This window comes from Dendronephthya gigantea, unplaced genomic scaffold (assembly GCF_004324835.1).
Source record: "Dendronephthya gigantea isolate DGI-Jeju-01 unplaced genomic scaffold, DenGig_1.0 000000F, whole genome shotgun sequence".
In the NCBI taxonomy this organism is placed as follows: Eukaryota; Metazoa; Cnidaria; class Anthozoa; order Malacalcyonacea; family Nephtheidae; genus Dendronephthya; species Dendronephthya gigantea.
This window is the reverse complement of record NW_021163010.1, coordinates 5,757,483-5,763,031: the sequence shown is the minus strand read 5'-3', so window position 1 is coordinate 5,763,031 and position 5,549 is coordinate 5,757,483. Positions and strand designations below refer to the sequence as shown.

General features: G+C 39.2%; 1 protein-coding gene across 1 annotated transcript; it reads right to left on the bottom strand.

The window, feature by feature from the left end:
• Window positions 1-280: 280 nt before the first annotated feature.
• LOC114522635 (cyclin-dependent kinase 5 activator 1-like) lies at window positions 281-1,811 on the bottom strand. The gene has a single exon (XM_028543368.1). It carries the CDS (start codon window positions 1,691-1,693, stop codon window positions 842-844), a length of 852 nt encoding a protein of 283 aa, XP_028399169.1. The 5' UTR covers window positions 1,694-1,811; the 3' UTR covers window positions 281-841.
• Window positions 1,812-5,549: the final 3,738 nt, after the last annotated feature.

Sequence of the window (5,549 nt, the reverse complement as noted above, 5' to 3'; positions counted from 1 at the left end):
CCTTTTCAGAGAGTTCTTTGTTCATTTAAACCCGGCATTGTTTTGAAACGATTTATTCATCACGAAACTCGAGATTTCCTTTGGCTGTTTTGAACGTTTCCATTAAATTATTCACCCCTTCTCAAATCAAGGGGAATAGAGTAACCGCGGAAGGGAAATGCTGGCGGGAACCTGATCTAAAATATTTAAACCTTATTATTTTATAATTAGACAGCTGTCGAGAGACGCGATCCCAGAGATGTATTTATTATATGTATTCATATATACAGTCAAAGGCGTTGGTTTATTTTGAACATTTTCATTTATTTCATTTCGTCCGTGATCTTTCTCGTTTTACCTGGACACGGCTCCAGTTTTACAATTTCAATAAATAACTTCGTCAATCATATTCAATATAATTTCATATAAATATAGACTATATATATACTATAAACATATTTCATACTATATAAACATAGGATGTTGTTGTTTATATTTTCACAAATTTTCCTATCCTCCAGTATATTAGTAAAATGTTTTTATGCTTTTCAATTTGATTTGTCAGCATGCTAATACTGTTCGTCCAATAGACGAGTAAGTCACCCAAGTGTTCTGACATTGGCAGCCCATGTATGGCTGCCTTTAGCTCTCAAAAGCGGTCAATTCTAGGTGTCAAAGTGATGTGACAACCCAGCTGTACTTTGTCGCAAGTGTTCGTGTATTTCCAACCATTGTTCTCGGCTGGTCCGTTGGTTTCCCTTCGACTGTGACTTCAAATGTCCAGTGTGCCTTACTTGGCGTTGACTACACAGGCGTGTTCTGGTTTGGTTCCAAGTTTGATATGCAAAGTCAAGGACCCATTTCAAATCCTCTTCGATCTTTGGAACAAGCAGCCATATGTCGCCAATTCGATTTGAACTTCTTCGTAGAAGTCCTTGTCTTTGTTGATTTTTAACATATCACCGCTTTGATTGTTCGTCATTCTCACGCAACGACTCCAAAACTCCGCACGATTTTTGTCACACAGGAACGGTTTTAGAGGGTAGCTAATCTCTGGGCCTTCATATGTGTAGGCCATGTAGAGTATTGTCAAAAGTTCAGATTTGAGTTGGCTCATAGATTCCACGGTCTCGGGAAGAGCGTCTCGCGCTAACATGTAGATAAATGTTATATTAGGTGTAGTAAGAAAGGCATGATCTTGCCATCCGGACAGTGTGAGTGCGCGATCGACAGTCTTGAGCCACATGATGACATCGTTGATGGATAAGTGGGGCAGGATTCGTAAATACCGAGCACACACAAAAGTTCCGAGACATTTTATCGTGAAGTGGGAAGATGTCAACACCGCCTTCGAACTTGATATGTTCTGCGTGTTTGTTTTCTGGATGTTGTTGCTTGTTGGTATAATAGCCGTGTTCGCTTGGGCGGGTTTTAAAATTTTCTCCGTTTTGAGCTCGTTCGTATTGTTCTTCGTCGAGATCGGCTTGAAGATCGTCTTCATTTTACGCTTACTAACGTGCGCGTACTTGTGAAGGTAAGCCGTCGCGAGTTGCACTTCATGGTTCGACAAAATGACATTCTCCTTTCCCATCGAGTCCATAATAGTAGGAACACCGTCCGTATTATTGTTCAATAGCTTTTCCTTGTTAGGAAGACTACCTACTCGGTAGTCTTGTAAGATCTCTTTACGATTTAATGAATGATTTGAACCCATCTCTTTGACTTTGAGAATACAGTACAAACTCTTTTCCTGCGAGTTTTATTTTCGGAGTTCAGCAGTTCTACTCTGCGCTGAGCGTCTGTGTTTATTGCGGGTCACTTATGTTTGTCATTCTTATATACAGTCGACTGCCGGAGATGACATCACAGCCCACGCGCCGTTGTTTGCCACAAGGCGAGTAACAATAATTGTCTTGTAGCTATAGCGATAGATATCAACCTGTGATAGGATTAACATATAATCATCATACCTCAAATTGAACTCTCTTGACACCTATGGTCAGATCAAATATCGAAAGGCAAGGCGAAAAATTGCTGTGACATGTGAACAATTGGAACGCGCAGGAAGGACAGTAATCCTTCTGGAGAGGGGAACAGGAGAGCCAAGCTCCGGGGAAGACAAATCTCTGACGTAGTTCCCTTAACCTATACGCCACGGGTCATCGATGATTTCAATGCGAACAAAGGCATTCGTCTAGCACATTCTAAGTCAAATTTTCTATTTTCTGATGCGTTCGAACATTAAATGGGGCATATATACAATGCATATATTGTGTTGTAGCAACTACAGCGGGGTATATTTTACCATTATCATGCTAAGGATGAAAACAACACAATTTATCCAACTTGCCGGATACAACTTCAGTAAATGAGTCATATAATGCGAATATTCTTTGAGCGCTTTCCTTTCATTTCCGACATTTTAAGAAGGCCTCTCGAACACTTACGCTTGTCAAAACATCAGAGGAAACCGATTATAATAAAAAATAATAATGCTTCGTAGGCAAACGACGGTAAAGCTGTTATATAATTTTACTTCTAGTATAGTGCAGAGTGAGTTTTATAGTAATGTATATAGCCATCTGCAATTAATCTCAGAAGTTCGGGCTTTGGTATTCTTCAAGAAATAATTGGGAAAAAAAACGTAATGTGGTGAGTGTGGGTTGGCCCATGCATCGACCACAAGATATTAGTCTAAGTTTACAACCGCGCACCGCAGAGTTCCGTCTTTCTCCCTAATACCTCAAGAACTAGACCTTATTGTACTCCCAAGCATAATCGTGTGCTTATTGACCATTAAAACTAAGTCAGTTGTTCTTTCTGATTCGTAAATCGTAATGTTAAGGTGTTTAGAGGTTTTTTATGTTTCCTGCAAGCGGTCAGCCGGCGAGTCGTGCACACGCAACGAAAATGTGTGCACGCTATAATGTGTTTCTGTTGTCTGTTGAGTATCATGCATGGTCGGCGTCATTTCACACGGCTAATCTAAAAAGTTCATCTATGATTTGCATTCTCAGTGCGTAGATAATTTGCATTGATGTATGCCAGTTGGCTTTGGCTTTGCTAGCTTCCTCTACCGACAACGTAGCCGCCAACTATTAAACTCTCTCTATATCGTAAGTCGTAACATTACTAATGTTGCGTACAATTAGTCATAATTTAGTCGGAGGACCTACTTGTATAATAAAAGTCTAGCGCAGTCCATAAGTATTCAACATTACTGGTATTACAGAGAGACAGTCTAAGACTAATACTTGAGCACACAAATGCTATGCATAGTTTTCTTGAAAAGAAGGGTCAGTGCCGTGACTCAATTTATACACCTCATGCACCCTAGGGCAAGTTGTGATTTCGTAAAGTTTCAAGTCATGAGAAAAAGCCAAGGAAAATCAAGTGTTTTGTAGGAATGCCATGCATCTATTTAAATTTATTAATCGTTCATTTTATAAAGTTTGAACGCTCGGATTATTTAATATTGATTTCCATTTGAGCTCCAGAACCCACCGAGAACTCATCCAGATGTGTTTGATTTCCCAGGCGGTGTTCTTTTTGCTGCGTGGTAAATTTCCTTTCGCAATGTTTATATGGTAAAACATTGCTCCTGCAGTTTTAAAGTAGTTGATAATTACGGAAGTTTACACTGGTGTACGTTGCGTTAAGTATAAAGAAGACTTTGCGTTTATGGTCGTTCGTTCACCTCCTACATGGAAGCGGTGTACTTTTCATGTTTTAAAAATCATGCACTATAGCACATGAGCATTGGAAGGCGTGAGAAAGTTTCAACGAAGAATATATCGTTTTGAATGCGAACTCGACTCAGTTGAAGCGCGCGAGTCCAATTAAATATCAAACTCGGTCGACAGTCTCCTTTGCCGGATTTAGTTTTGGATGAACAAATGCCAATACGAAACTCATCATCAACTACTCATTTGCTTCCTCTCTTTCGAATGGGAGGTTGAAAAACTTTTTTTATGACCACCTTCCATTTTTTTAATTTTCTAATCTCGCCGAAATCGGATAGTCCGAAACTGATGTGGATCAGTTTCTGAAGTAAGCTATTCTTTAATTTCTGTTTATATAAGAGCAAAAGTGAGCAATTCTGAAAGTTCCATTCGCTTTAACGTCGCTGGGATACGAAGGAACAACTAAAATCGGAAATCACATAGTAACGAGTAAACCTGATGGGGGCTTTATCGATTAAGTAGTATATTATCTGAGCCATTAAACTAGGGATAGGTTTGATCCAATAGTTCTGGACATGCAGTTGAGAAATAATCATGTATATGGGATGCAACTGCTATGCGATACCAGGTTATCCCATTCACCGCCCTTATATTTCCTCTCATAATACGCAAATAGTTTACAACAGCGCGCCTAGTATTACCTATACGTCACAGCTTTTAATGTAAATTTCTAAAAAAAAGAATGATAAGGGCTCTCCTCAAGGCGTTTACTCCACACGCCCAGGACGCGACGCCGTTTTCTGGTGTTTATTTTAAACAAACCTGCATACATGCTGGATTGCTGGTGGCATTTTCCCTATGGCTATATGCTCAATAAACTTGTATACATATACATGCGGCAGCCCTAACTACAGTATATTGCTGCAAGTGGTAGGTTGATATGATCGGCACTACTAACGTTAATCAGGAACAAACAGCAATTAGTTAAGATATCGCCAACACTACGACTCTCACACAATCAATATATGCTCTTAAAAATGTGGTAGTGTGATGAGTATCACAAAGGTGTCACGAAATACATATATTACAACAGAGAAGATAACGCCCGTACAGTACTTCAGCATGCAAGCACGTACAATTTATGACGTTAAGAGTATATAGTAGATTATTGTCGATCGCACGACTTAGCTTTTAAACTATATAAAATCAATTATAGATATAGATCTGCACATCGTCCAATGAAACTCGTCTGCTCAAAATTAGGGGTTTTTTGCCTTTGAATAGTTTGTCTTTATGTATAACCTACGTTCAATTTCGAAATTTATGCGTGTGTGTGGTAAAGTTATGACGGAACAATCGTTGACTTTTCAGTATTTTGAAAGCCCTTCAAGAAAGAATATCGAAGTATACGACAGGCACGAAATATATTATTAGAATTTTAATTGGTTGTCGACATTAGGTTACGACCGAATAGCGGGCGGTGCATGAATTGTGGCTCTGTGTGTATCCACAAACCAGATATGACTTTCCCATTTCCGTCGAGTCGTCGACTGCATACGGATATGATTGATTCATTTTGCGGACAATCACCTTTTGTACATATGATATATTTATCGTGTACGGTATAAAACATATATTTGGGTGTATTTATCGGTCAGGAACTTCCATATATCAGGATCACGCTGTTTTCACTCATTAACCGGCTATGTCGCCTATATAGGCTGGCCGGCAAATGACTATATACATTGCGCAATTGATCGTAGGTCATTCGAGGGATATCATATTGTTCAAAAAACCGATTAATTTTTACCTCGCCCTTTTTTACGATATTTCAGCATCCCTATAAATATACACGCCTTCTATAAATACGCCTTACTTCATAGAATA

Bases quoted from the DNA above. Each gene is read 5' to 3' on its own strand.
- LOC114522635 (XM_028543368.1), bottom strand. From the start codon at position 1,693: ATGGGTTCAAATCATTCATTAAATCGTAAAGAGATCTTACAAGACTAC.